The 13,890-nt window shown below is 41.6% G+C and overlaps 1 protein-coding gene across 1 annotated transcript in view; it reads left to right on the top strand.

Annotated features, from left to right (window-relative positions):
• The first annotated feature begins 2,736 nt into the window (after nucleotides 1-2,736).
• SPTLC3 (serine palmitoyltransferase long chain base subunit 3) overlaps nucleotides 2,737-13,890 on the top strand; it is a 127,887-nt gene continuing 116,733 nt past the window's right edge. The window contains exon 1 of the mRNA XM_059705525.1: nucleotides 2,737-3,187. Coding sequence (XP_059561508.1) covers nucleotides 3,074-3,187 — 114 coding nt within the window. The 5' untranslated portion in view covers nucleotides 2,737-3,073. The remainder of the gene's footprint in view (nucleotides 3,188-13,890) is intronic.

Here is a 13,890-nt window from a genome sequence, read left to right as displayed (position 1 = left end):
CGCAGCACTGCTAGTCCAGGGGACTTTGATCCAAAGCCTGAACTGCCATGCTGGGGTCCAGCCCCAGTGGTCCAGGGGTTCCCAAAGGTGTGGACGGAGTCGGCGAAGAATGTTTTACAAGGAGACAGTGTTCAGAACTCTCTAGCTCTCTTTAGTCTCCGTGGATCTTCCTGTGCCTGAGGCCACAGAGAAAAGATCCTGAGGCAAGCTGGGCCTTTATTTTATAGTCAGAGGTAAACAAGGTAGCAGTTACCATAGTTACACAGTTCTTATGAGTTTCACTTGCTTACACTGTTCTTGTGAGTTTCACTTGTTTTTGTTCTTGTGAGTTTCACTTGTTTTTGTTCTTGTTGCACTTCCCTCAGTCCATTAGCTTCCCAGGTAAGATCTAGGGAGCACTATAAGGTCAAGCCTAATTATGCTAAGAGGACTGTGCCCTCTAAGCTGGGACTTGTTTGTGACTTTGCCAACAGGTCAGTCCGAGGCTTAACCCTATAGCAGCTCTCCACACTGCCAATGTGGGGAGGTTTTGAATAGATATATCTTGTGGTGGGATCCTGGGGGTGGGCTTTGCAGCTCCTCCCAAGTCAGTTAGAATGGGGCTTGTAAGATTACTGTTTAACTAGATACTAAACTAGGCTGTAAGCACCCAAAGTTGCCCCCCCTATTTTCCTTCTCACTCTAACCTTGACAAATTGGGATTAGAAAAAAAAAGTGTTTTTTGAGATTTTTTCTGTGTATGTTTTTTATCCCTTTATAAAAATAAAGTAAAGAAGGAAAGAACAGGAAGAGGGAAAGTAGGATAAAAATGAATATCAGAAGAGGGAGGAGAAAAAGAAAGAAGAAAAGAAAAGGAAGGGAATAGAAGTATCTAAAGTTCAGTGTTTAGTTTTATCTCAAAATCCGTATTTTTTTAAAAAAAAAAAATTCTACAGGTCAGTAGAGCTCAGTCAAAATAACAGTGTCTTCAACTTGTCTTTCAAAGTAAGCTGAGACAGCCGGGCCAACATTATCAGCGCCCTCTCCTACCCTTCCATCTCTCTTTTGCATAAATCTGGACGAAAAGAAGCCAACAGCACAGGTTTAGCTCCCAACTCTCAGTGTAATCGCCATGGAAGAGAGAGACCAAAAAAAGCTAGTTCTGCTCTGATGACAATGGTTAGGAGAGATGCAGTAAAAATCCTGAGCTTGAGACACAAAGGGAATTCACTTGGTATTAACTGCATTCCATGATTTGGCCCAAATTCTTATTCCTTCAGCTCTCCAGGGGATGGGAAACACGGCACCCCTCACATGCAAATCATGGTTAGGAAAAGCATGATCACCACCTCCGTCAGCCACCTCTTTCTGGAGGGGAAGCGAACCCTATGCAAAGCTGAGGACCAGGAAATCAGGCTTTGTTTTTGTTTTCTCTGTTTTGGTTCATTGACCCAATATTGGTTTCTATGCTAAGTGTGTGATGGTGAAAAAAAAACAAAAACAAAAAACAAAAAACAACCTTGATTCAGGCCCTGGCCAGTGTGGCTTGCTTGGGTGGGTGTCCTCTCATGCACCTGCACATGGAAAAGTTGCCGGTTTGATTCCTCACCAGGGCACATGCCCAAGCTACAGAGTTGATGCCCAGTAGGGGGCGTGCAGGAGGCAGCCTATCTATGTTTCACTCTCTCCCTCCCTCCCCATTTCTCTTTCTGTCTAAAAAGATCAATAAATACTCAGAAGGAGGAGAAGGAGGAGGAGGAGGAGGGGGGCGGGAGAAAAAGAAGCCTTGATTCAGGAGAACAATGCAAGTGGGCTTGGAAGGACTCACCAGGCTTTAAATGATTAACACCATCCAACACACCAAATCACTGCAATGCTACTTGATAGAAGAGCACAGAGCTCTGGTGACCGCTGCATTGAGAGATTAAGAGTTAATAAGTAAACCAGAAGTGTTTGCAACTCCATCTGTCTCATAACACCCGTGTCCATAACAAAGCCAAACTAGTGTTTTCTTTTCCTACCACCCCACCAGGCATTAGCCCACAAAAATGTTTTATCTCATTTTATAGGTGGAGAAAGTGAGGCAGAAAGAGAAAAAAAATGACTTTTCTAAAGTTACATGGTACAGGTAATGCAGCCATGATTTTAAAAAAAAAAAGCAAACAAACAAAACAAAACAAAAAACACCAAACATTCTGTCCTCTGGACCTCTGTCTTACAGGAATTCTTGATGAGTTAGTACCTTTCATTATATCATTGGTTTTAAAATTAGGTGGTTTCTGAATATTTTTTTGCCATTTTTGTATTATAGTAAAATAGGCATCACATAAAATTTACCATTTTAACTATTTTAAAGTGTACAGTTTGGTGGCATTAAGTACATTCACACTGCTGTGCAACCATTACCACCATCTATTGCCAAAACTCTTTCTGTCTCCAACTCAAACTCTGTGCCCAGTTACTGGTAACTTCCTATTCTCTCTTCCTCTAGCTCCTGGCAATCACTTCTGAATGTTATTTTACAGCAAAAAGAAATGTTGACTTTGAACTTGATTTACAACTAAAAAAAAACAAAAAAAAACTAAGCTAAAAAAATGTAATTAGATGCAAGAGGGAAAGGTGGGGGTTAGACCTCCATTCAGAAGTGATTGTATGCAGGTAGAAGACTCCACGTGAGTGTGCTGTGTGTGTGTGTGTGTGTGTGTGTGTGTGTGTGTGTGTGTATGTCTTTAAAAGATTTCCTCCTCCCAGCCCGCCCCCTCGCAGTTTGCCACTGGGTTTTGCAGTCTCCTGATTTCCTCAGTCCACAAGAGGAGCCAACATGGGCAATCGCCTCTGTAGTTTCAGGAGCTAGTTTGCGGCAGGGGAAGCCCCATTCTGAGTTGAGGAGTGGAAAGGTAACCCGTATGTTTTTAGTTTCAAAGATCTGCCCCCCAAAATACTATTGCTCTTCTTCTGGAAAAGCCTGATTGGTAGGATTCCTCCAAAGGCTCAGCCCGCCGTGCTGTATGCCATCCCCTCGCCAACTTCGACCCTGAAGCTTGCCAAGAACTCCCCCGGAGGAAAACCTGCTGGCTTCCATCATTTGCCACAAATGGCCAATTCTGGAGGAGGCGCTGTCTGCAATGGGAATCTTTACAGTCACAAGAAATGGGACGGCTCACAGAATGGAAACTGCACGAAGAATGGCATAGTGAAGGAAGTCCAGGTAAGAGGGGATCCCTGCCTGGCTCGGAATGGCCAGGACATGTGACTATTTCTTTGTAAGGCTGTCTGAAGCAGTCCTAACTGAAAGTCCTCTTAGGAAGTGTTAGGTGTTTTGATTCTGCCCTTCAGCTAATTTCAAATGCTTGGCTCCTGAACAGCTTAGGTGTGGGGTAAGGAGAGAATTTCTTCTCTAGACAAGAGAGGACATACATAGTCCCAAGAGCTTTTTAAAGACTGCAAATACAAACATACCTACTAGACTTTTATTTTCTCTGACTCATATCGGGGGCAGACTTGTGAAGGTGCAAACTTCTCAGCTAAATTTCAGTCCATCAAGAAATCATGACAGGCTACATTCACCAGGCTTCATAAAACATTTTTTTAAAAAATTGAGGAAGTGGAAATAAACTAAAAGTTGCTGAGATTATGTGGTGTGGATGGCATTTTCCTCTGTACACCAGAAATGCTCCCACTTCACCACTCAGAACAGTTAGCTGAGCTATTCTCTGGGTGAAAGATGAAATATTTATGGTATTTAGTGGGACATTGTCACAGCTTACAGTTTGATTCGGGGCCAGAGTCTTTCTTTGAAACTTGACATCACAGCATTCCTTTGGAAGACACTTCAGAGAGTGTGGCTTATTGTTACATGCTGCACACAGAACCAAACAGCCTTTTGTTTTCCCATTTGAAACATTTTTTGGCTCCTGCTGTAAAATAATGTTTGATGGGGCTCTACTGAGAAGGAGGAAGAGGTGGCAGAAGAGGAGGAGGAGAAGGAACTGGAGAAATATTGTCAGCTTATTCAAAGAGGGGGCTGGGCTCTGTGAGGTATTTGTAAAAAGGCAGTTCCCCACTTCCCACATGATGCCCTGCCTCACTGCTCTGAGGAGCAGGGATGAGCTCACCTGCTTCAGAAGCAAATTGGCATAGCCAGACAGGTAGCTTCACTGTTGGGAAATGAGAAGCTGGGCAGGGAACCTGTACAGTTCATCACTCATCCATCCCCAGAGAACCAGCATCCACCCAGGGGAAAGGTCAGACTGTCGTAAGATCACAAGACAGGTTGGGCTTGCTGGGAGCCAGTTCGCCACTCAGTACATTAGATCTGTGCGTCCAGTTGGAAGAGGTGAAGGGGCGATGGGGAGGGGGGGTACTCTGGAGCATGGCTGTATGTGAATATGCTGTGGCCCCCTCTTAACAAAAGGCATTACCCTAGCCTTAGAAGTGTCTAATGAAAATCTCAGGTCTGGCCTCTCGCATATGAGAACTACTGCTAATAAATAGCATTGTTGGTAGCTGCTTCATGCCAGTTCCTTTTGCCTCATTTTATTCTCATAACAATACTGTTAGATGAATACTATTAGCCATGTCTGTATGGATGAGGAAATTGAGGCTCTGAGAACATAACTTCTCAAGATCATCTATCTATAAGAAAACTGGAGCATAAACTCCAGACCATCCACCTTAGCCCAACTTTTTTTTTTTAATTTAAATTCTCTATTGTTTAAAGTATTATATATGTTTCCTCGCCGCCCCCCCCCCCCCCCACCTCTCCCTTCCAACTTCTTTGGTACCAAGACTCTATGGTAGTGTGCACTTCCCACTAACAGCCTAAAAACCCTTATTTTAAAAATTGAGATTGATTAAGATACCAGTGACACTTGAGAAAAGGAAAGGGATTATGCTTTCATTGTGACCACAAATATTCAAGAATATCATGCTTTAACTCCTAACACATTGGCCTGTAGTGAAAAACCTTGGGAAGTAACCAAGAAAATAATAATTATGTATTGTATAATCTCTAACATATACCGCATTCTTTCTAAGTGCCAGACATTCTAACTACTTTACATTCATCATCTCACACATTCCTACAAGGTAGATATAATTACTATCAGACCCATTGTAGAGGTGAGGAAACAAAGCTTTAGTAAGTTAACCAAAGTCATCAGCAGAAGCATCAAAACCAGTTTGGGAACCTGGTTTTCCCAATTCTAAAACCCAAGTTTGTATTTCTTAGTGCATGCTGCATCTCTAAATACAAGATGTTAGTAGAAGTGAGATCCATACCTACTTCCACAGAGAAGGGGCAAACTAAACTCAGCCTTAAAGGGCAGAGTAAGTGTGAGTTAAAGGTATCATGTTTTGCTTGCGTGCTTTACTGTTGTTAATGAAAATTTGAGCTAATAATAATTGCAAATGGCACCAAACTGTCACATACCAGAGCCTTCAATATACAACACTGTTCATTCACAGATACACTGCATCCATGCACAGGCCACCACCCATTCTTTTATATATATATATATATATATATATATATATATATATATATATATATAAATATATATATATATAATTGATTTTTTACAGAGAGGAAGGGAGAGGGATAGAGTTAGAAACATCGATGAGAGAGAAACATCAATCAGCTGCCTCCTGCCAACCTCCTACTGGGGATGTGCCCGCAACCAAGGTACATGCCCTTGACCAGAATCGAACCTGGGACCCTTGAGTCCGCAGGCCGACGCTATATCCACTGAGCCAAACTGGCTAGGGCAACCACCACCCATTCTTTATTTTAAAAAACTCCGAGTTAAAGAAAACCAACTCCATGTAACCCTGAGTCATATGGACTTATACTGAGACCCAGATGGAAACCTACAGGTAATCTGCCTTTTAGACACTTTCTTCCACAGTATATGGTCACCCTGAATAGGCAGTTCACTTAGCGCAGCATTTCCTGGTAATAGGAATATCGTAGATATGCAATGCAGTAGGTAAATGATATTTGCAAATGATTTGATAGGTTTTCCATTGTAAAGTAAAATCTATTTTACTCCCCTCCAATGTGGGTTGGACCTAATGTCTTACTTGGCCTATAGAATGTGATAGAAGGCATTATCTGGGACATCTGAGACTAAAGTGAAAAGAATCCTGTTAGCTTGAGCCCAATCCTCCTAAAACATTCACTCTTAAAACCTAGCCACCATGTTTGAAGGAAGCCCAAGTAACCCAGAGAAGAAACCCAAGTAGAGAGAAACCAAGTATCCTTGCTGTGCTACTAGCTGAGATGCAGCACCAATTTGTAAACTGTATAAGTGAGCTATCTTGGAAATGGATCCTCTAGCCTGGGATCTATCAGCTCCAATTGATACCTCATGGAATATATAAATAAGTTTTCCCTGCTGAGTCCTGCTCATATTACAGATTCCTGAGCAAATAAATGATTGCCTTTTTAAGTATGGCAGCGATTTGTTAAGCAGCAATAAATAAGTGAACATATGGATATTCTTGTTTTTAAATATCTAGAAAATTCATTCTGCAATCTCATCATATCTATTTTATTTATTTATTTTCCTTTCCAATTTCTGTGCATTTTCTGTTTTTTTAATTGGTTTTTTTTGCTATGATGAAAAACATAACATACAATTTTCCATCTTTTTCCCCCATTATAGTTCACATTCAATATTAATCTGTATTAGTTTCAGGTTCACAACATAGTGGTTAAACAATTACATACTTTGACCAAGTAGTCTCCTCAATATTTCAAGGAAAGCCCCTGGCCCATACATAGCTATTACAATATTATTTTTTTTCTCCATAGACCTCTCTCTAGCTACTCCCACCCCCCAGTTTATGGCCTCACCCGCTAGTGACTGTGTCCATTGGTAATGCTATATACATGCATACAAGTCCTTTGGTTGATTTCTAACCCTCCCAACCCCCCACCTTCCCTCTGAGATTTGACAGTCAGTTCAATGTTTCTCTGTCTCTGAATCTATGTTTATTCATCGGTTTATGTTGTTCATTATATTCCACAAATGAGTGAGATCATGTGGTATTTATCTTTCTCTGAATCATATCCATTTTTGGTGCTGGCATTTACATTTTGAGGAGAGAGTTTGCTGTGGCCATCTATTTGCTTTCAATTTGTTTTGTGTTTTGGGATAAGGACTGTATCCCTTAAGATGAATGTCTGACTGGTTTAGCCAAATACAATGAACTCAAATATTACTAATGCAAAAGTGCAATCATCTGAATGATGCCAAATCTGAAGTGTAATTATTCAACCTGTGGCAACCTGCAATTCATTGTATTACCTATGAATACAAGTGTGTGTTAAGGTGAAGAAGTTTTCTTAATTAAAATACATGTGTTGATTATATTTGATATTTACCAGTTATAAATTAATTTTATCTATTTACTAAAGTTTCTTCAAAAAACCTTTCTTAGAAACACTTTTAGAGGTGGATTGATATTTAGTCAACCTAAATACTTGCAAGGAATTTGCTACATTTATTTTTAAATACACTGAATTTAATATTTCTACTAAATGTTGTCACCTTTGTCCCAATTGGTCTGAACTAATATAGTTTTACTATAATTCTAAAATATCCAACCTGTAAATTAATGTGAGAAGGAGCTGTTGCCACCCTATTAGAAACCAAGATATTGGCCAGATAATTCACAATTTAGGTGAAACATTTGGTGGGGGGGAGGGGGGAAATAAACAAAATACTATAAGCATAACTCAGAGAAGTATTAAAAATAGTTATATTTTATCCATCCATCACAGTACCATCAGAAATCTGCTCCACTCATTAATTTTGTCACATTGAATACCATTTGATTACAGCAGAGACTGAGGGTGGCAGGGTCTGGTATGGAACAGTAGGAAGTGGTAAGAATGTATTTACCTAACAAAGCTCTTTGTCTCCAAGAAGCAGAACAAGTCCTGTGTAAACAGATCTTAGGATTTTCAAAAGAAGTTGGAAATCCAAATGAGGTGGGAGGCAGAGAGAATCTCCTCATTTTTAAATATTGGCATCTAACCTTTAAAAGTTCAAATAGTGTAGATTTCAAGGAAATATTGCTTTCCAGCCACAAATCTGAAATCTCTGAACTATAGGTAAATAGGGTGAGAAAAATAAGAGGTCATAAGTACAGTGGTATTTTCTCATACACGTTTAAGAAGAATGGTTCAGGGAATTTGACTTCTCTTAATTTAGATTTACTTCATACTTTAAAAGAAGAATCTATAATAGTAAAAGTATAATATGCAAATCGACCTAACGGCCAAACAGCAGAACGACCATCCAGAGGACCACGCTATAACACCCACTGGCACCAGGCCAGCCAAGGCGGGTGTGATGAGATTGGTTGGGGGCCCACCCATTGTCCCATGATCACCCGCAGAGAGAGGCCCAGGTCACCTGCTGGTGGGGCAATTGATCAATCGGGGGCGGGGATGGGCTCCATGATCACCCCAAGGAAGGAGGCCCAGGCCACCAACTGGCAGGCTGCAGCAAGTAGGCAGGTCCTCCCTCTGCAGGGTGCTATTTATTGCCCCAAAGAGGGAGGCCCAGGCTACCTGGCTATCCATCGCAGAGCCCTGGTTGGGTGGGTGGGGCCTACCTCTTTGGGGTGATTGATTGTGGGGCTCCCGGACTGTGAGAGGGCACAGGTTGGGCTGAGGGATCCCCCCCATCTCATTCCCTCAGTGCACAAATTTTGTGTACTGGGCCTCTAGTAGCTAATATAAAAATTTATGTTCCTTTCCCTGAGTTGTTATATTAACCCTGGAATATGCAAGTTTGAGGAACGATTATAACTGACTTCATATACTAGATTTCCTTGACTAGCCCTGATTTTAAATATGAGGTGCCCAAGTATTCATCAAAATGTCATAGAACTGACAATATTTTATTAGTTAAACTTCATCTCTCAGACTTCACAGGACGTGACAGAGAAATCTTTTGTTAGACAATGCATCATAAAACTTGGTCACCGCTGTTGTTCACTAGATACATTGTGACTGGGCCTTCAAAGTTGCCCAAAAAAAGTCTGTGTGCAAATCATAATTATTCTGTCAAGTTGTACTTGACTGTTCTTTCTCTGCCATGTGGGCCTTACGCATTTGAAGTCAAGGATCCTTTGAGAAGCTGATAGGTACGTTTTATAGAAAAATAAATGGGTTCATAATCATAAAATTTCCCATGTAGAGAGTTCATATATTCCCTGAGTTTCTCAGATCCCCTGGTTAAGAGCCTCGGCTGTGGAATGCCTTTATTAATTAGGCTACATCTGCTCTCACAACCTAACTACCAGCAAGTCAACCTCTCCAGAGGAGATGGGAAGGTATTCATAAATTAATTTACCAAGGAGAGAAAACCACACAAATCCCAAAGTAACTCGAGCAATATGCACAATAAATGTCATTCATTTATTTTAAAACTTATATTAGGATTTTGCATTCTACTCTATAATACATTTATATTTTTTCTTATAAAATTATTTTTATGTCCTCCCTTAAAAGCATTGAGTAAAAATGAACTCCCAGAAATATATTTCTTTCCTGGTGACTTTTCACACCCCAGAACCACTCAGGATTTCCCAGGGAACCACTTAAGGAAGAATGATATTAGGAAGAACCACTCACGTTGAATTCATTTAGAAGTAGGTTTGAGACCTAGCTCTGCCCCTTAGTAGCTATGTCACATTGGACAGATAACCTTATGTCTCTGATCCATATCTAACAAGGCAATGGTGAATATGAAATGAGATAGCATATGTAAGGCTCCTAATAACTATCAAGTATAGAGTAGATATTTAATAAATGATAACTGTCATCTATTAAGATTAATCTGAAACCATCTCTTTCTCCACTATTTTAATAGTGTACAGTGCAATGCCTGGCATATAATAGGTGCTCAATAAATTATAGTCTTAAACCCTCGACTCTTCTCATTCAATGATGGCTTCTCAGTTCCCATTTTATTTGACTTGTCAGTGGAATTTGACACAGGTAATCACTCCCTTTTCCTTAAAGCACTTTCTTCTCTTGGATTTCAGAATATGACACTTCTATATCACTAGCTGTTCCTTCGCAGTTTTGATTTCTGGTACCTCCTCATCTTCTTGACTTTTAAATAATAGAGTGACCGAAGGCTTAGTCCTTGTACCTTTTTTCTTTTCTAACTGCATATCTACCATGATCATCGGATCTTGTCTCATCTCTCTATGTATATGTGACATCTCCAACTGTATATGTCCAAAACTGAGCTCCTGATAACTATTCCCTCTCTCTGTTCCGAAATCTTATTCCCTTACAGTTTGCCCCATCTCAGTAAACAACAACTCTATCATTTGAGTGACTCAAACCAAAAACCTGAGTATCATTCATGACTTTTCTCTTTCATTCTACATTTAGTCAGCAAATTCATGACCCTACCTTCACATTGTATCCAGAATCTGACTATTACTCACCTTCCCCACAGCAACCACTCTATTCTCACCCAGCATGCTCTCTCACCTGGATTGCTGCAGGAGCCTCATCTCTTCTTCCTCTGCCCCAGTTATATATCGCTGCATCACAAGCCATCCCAGCACACAGTGGCACTGAACAGCAACCATTTTATTATGCTCATGGATTCTGCTGGTCAGAAGTTCAGAAAGAGAGACACAGTGGGGACTGCTCCTCCCTGTTCCCATGATATCTGGGGCCCTGGCTAGGATGGCTCAGTGGCCTGAGCCTGGAACAGCTGGGTCAGGAAGATCTGCCTCCAAGGTGGCTTTCTCACTCCCGTGCCTGCCATCCAGACTGAGATGCCTGAAGAACAGGACAAGCTGGGACTCTGGACTAAATTTCCACATGAGTCCTCTCTAGCAGGGAGGACTTTCTAGTAAATGAAGAAGTCTCATGGTTTTTCATAACCTGGCCTCAGAGGATAGCTTCACTATCACCCTACTTTATAGGTTGAAGCTGTAAAAAACAATCCCAGCAGATTCAAGGGGAATAGACCAACCCACTTCTCGGTGGGAAGAGTTTCAAAGAATTTATGAAAATATTTTAAAACCACCATATCATTTTTCTATCTCTGTCCATCACCACCAGCAAGACTGGTCTCTACACAACAGCCAAAATGTTCTTGTGAAATGAAACCAAGATGTCACTCTTCTGCCCCAATCCTTCCCCTGGTTTCCATTTCACTCAGAGCAACTGACAAAATCCTCACAATAACCATAAGGCGCCCTGGCTTGGTCCTCCCTGATATAACCCTTGCTTTTTTCCCAATGCTCAATGGATTTCAGCTACACAAATGCAAGCAACCATGCATCAGTCCACCTGGGACATTAGCACTTCCTCTCCCATTTGTGCTTCCCAGATATCCAGGTGCCTGTGCCCTCTCTCCCTTCAAGTCCTGAATCAAATGTTATCTTATTTGTAAGAGGTCATCTTGAACTTACCTAACATTGCAAACCTCCTCTCTTCTTGCCTCTCTTTCCTGCTAATTTTCTTTAGTACTTAACACCACACACACACACACACACACACACACACACACACACTTATTTCCTATCTGTTGGCCGTCTAGCATGTGAGCCTCACATTGTCAGGGATTTCTATCTTATCCACTACTGAATCCCCAGCACCTAGACCAGAGCCTGTATATAGTCAGTGCTGAATACTATCTGTGGGATGAATAAAGACCATCTGTTTTTATTAATCTACTAGGGGCCCAGTGCATGAATTCGTGCTCCTTGAAAGGAACTGTGGGCCATGAGGCTGCAGTAGGCACAGGGACAGGTCTCAGCCCATCCTCCGTGCCCCTGCCTGGCCCCTCCTGCCGCGGCCCCCAGCCCCCTGTCTGCTGGCAGCCCCACTCCCGCTGCCCCTCCCACGCGCTGACGGTGCTGGCCCCACTTGCACCTGCTGACAGTGACACGGAGTGATTGCGGCCGGCACCAGTAGTGGGTGCAAGCAGGGCCGGCGCCGTCAGTGGGTGCGAGTGGCGGCTGCTGCCCCGATCGCCCCTCAGGAGCAGGGGGATGTGGAGAAGCCCTTAGGGACAATCAGTGCCAGCAGCTGCTGCTCGCACCCACTGATGGCACCCAGTGATCAGGACTGGTGCCAGGCACTGGCAGCTGGTGCAAGAGGCAGCTCCGGCACTGGCAGCAGGTGCAAGCACTGGGCAGGACTGTGGTGTGCAGGAGCAAAGAATTTTCAGTAATCATCAGAGGCTTCCCCCGATGACAGCACCTTGGTCTAGTGCCCCCACTCACCTGCTCCACCATCCCGCCATGGCCAACGCCCGCCATGCTCTGCATATGCCCCCTGGTGGTCAGCACATGTCATAGCGACCAGTTGTTCGGTTTTCCTGCCGTTCGGTCTATTTGCATATTAGCCTTTTATTATATAGGACTAGAGGCCCAATGCATGAAATTCGTGCAAAGGGCTCGGCCCTGGAAACCCTGGCTTCGTCCAGAAGGTTGTTCAGATGGACATTCTGCTGTTCAGTCTAATTAGCATATTAGCTCTTTATTATATAGGATTGCTTATAAGAACTTCCATTTGTTTTGTTTTGTTTGCTATTCAAATTGCTACTTGCAATCCACAAGCCCAGTTCTTTAAAAACTAAAAAGGGTAGGGGCAGAAAGGGGTCCTAATATATGGTGACAGGAGAAGATTTAACTTTGAGTGGTGAGCACATGGTGCAATATACGGATCTTGTAACATAGAAACCCACACCTGAATTCTATATGATCATGTTGACCAATGTCACACCAATAAATTTAATTTTGAAAAAGACTAAAAAGACCCCACTCATGATACACAAGCTTCTTTTTAGACTTCAAAGGGTATAACCTTTTATAAATTAATTTGCAGATTTTCTTACCTTTGTTGGAGAACATTAACTGCCCCCTTTTAAAAAATCATTAAAGCACTAGATTATTTTGTGAGATCAGGAAGCTACATGCTTTGTTCTTTCTGAGTTATTTCATTTAGCATAATGCCCTCTAGGTCCATCCATGTTTTTGCAAATGACAATATTTAATTCTACTTTATGAACAAGTAATACTTCCTTGTATATATTACCACATCTTCTTCATCCATACATCTATCAATAGACACCTAATTTGCTGCCATATAGTGTCCATAATGCTGGAATGAACATAGGAGTGCATATATATTTTTGAATTAGTGTTTTGTTTTCTTTGGATAAATACCCAGAAGTGGAATTGCTGGGTCACATGGTAGTTCTATTTTTAATTTTTGTGAAACCTCAACACTGTTTTACATAGTGGCTGCACTAATTTATAATCCAACAAACAGTGCACAATTTATATTGATATCCAGATATTATGTATACTCCAGGCCTGGGGTCAGGGAACATGCTTTAAGCAAGTGAACCTTTTTGAAGGAAATAAAAATAGAAATTAAATATTATTGATTTATCCTGATGATTCTGTTGCCTCTTAGCAGGAGATAAAATATGCCTAGATTAGAGAGAACATGACTAATACCTCAGAGTATACAAGCTCGTCATCTGGTTTTAATAAAATAATCTATTCTCAGGGTTGAATGTCCAAGAAAAGTCAGTACAATCTGTTTTTCCACCAATGACTCTATATGTGAGTTGATTTTTCTATTGTTAATCCTCACCTGAGGATATTTTTTCCATTGATTTTTAGAGAGAGGAAGAAAGGGGAGAGAGAGAGAGAGAAAGAAACATCAATGTGAGAGAGACATATGGATTGGTTGCTTCCAGCATGTGCCCTGACTCGGGGTGGGGATGAAACCCACAACTCAGGTACATGTCCTTGACTGGGACGTGAACCCTTAAGTTCACTGGTCTATGCTCTAACCATCTGCCCACACAGGCCAGAGCTATGAGTTGTTGTTTTTTAATTTTATTTAAC

The sequence above is a fragment of the Myotis daubentonii genome, chromosome 8 (assembly GCF_963259705.1).
Source record: "Myotis daubentonii chromosome 8, mMyoDau2.1, whole genome shotgun sequence".
NCBI classification, from domain to species: Eukaryota; Metazoa; Chordata; class Mammalia; order Chiroptera; family Vespertilionidae; genus Myotis; species Myotis daubentonii.
The sequence above is the reverse complement of the archived record's forward strand: the minus strand, read 5'-3'. Positions and strand labels throughout refer to the sequence as shown.